General features: G+C 80.2%; 1 protein-coding gene across 1 annotated transcript in view; it reads right to left on the bottom strand.

Annotated features, from left to right (window-relative positions):
* Positions 1–329, bottom strand: part of ZFP64 (ZFP64 zinc finger protein) — a 10358-nt gene that overhangs the window by 9994 nt on the left and 35 nt on the right. Inside the window, 1 exon segment of the mRNA XM_010569625.1 lies at positions 299–329. This exon segment is cut by the window's right edge and continues 12 nt beyond it. Within this exon segment, the coding sequence (XP_010567927.1) occupies positions 299–329 (31 nt within the window).

The raw sequence follows: 329 nt of genomic DNA, 5'->3' as shown, positions 1-329 counted from the left end.
CCCCGGCGGCCGCCGCCGGGCCCCCCGGGCCTTGCCGGGGGGGGGGGGGGGGCCACCGCCCCGGGGCCCACCGCCCGGCCCGGCCCGCAGCCCCTCACCGCCTGCGCGGCCACGGCGCTCACCCAGATTCCCGGGTTCCCCCCCCCCCCCCCCCCCAGCCAGGTTCCCGGGCTCCGCTCCCGCCTAGTTTCATGCACTACTCAGGTTTCGGGGCCTGCCCAGGCCCCGGCTCAATTCGGCTTAACCGCCGCGCGGGCCCCGGAGCGCGCATAGCCCGCTGGCGCGCAGCGGCACTTACACTGCACGGGGCCGGGGAAAGCCGGCGCCGC

This window comes from Haliaeetus leucocephalus, unplaced genomic scaffold (assembly GCF_000737465.1).
Source record: "Haliaeetus leucocephalus isolate CR32 unplaced genomic scaffold, Haliaeetus_leucocephalus-4.0 Scaffold273, whole genome shotgun sequence".
Classification (NCBI taxonomy): domain Eukaryota; kingdom Metazoa; phylum Chordata; class Aves; order Accipitriformes; family Accipitridae; genus Haliaeetus; species Haliaeetus leucocephalus.
The sequence above is the reverse complement of the archived record's forward strand: the minus strand, read 5'-3'. Positions and strand labels throughout refer to the sequence as shown.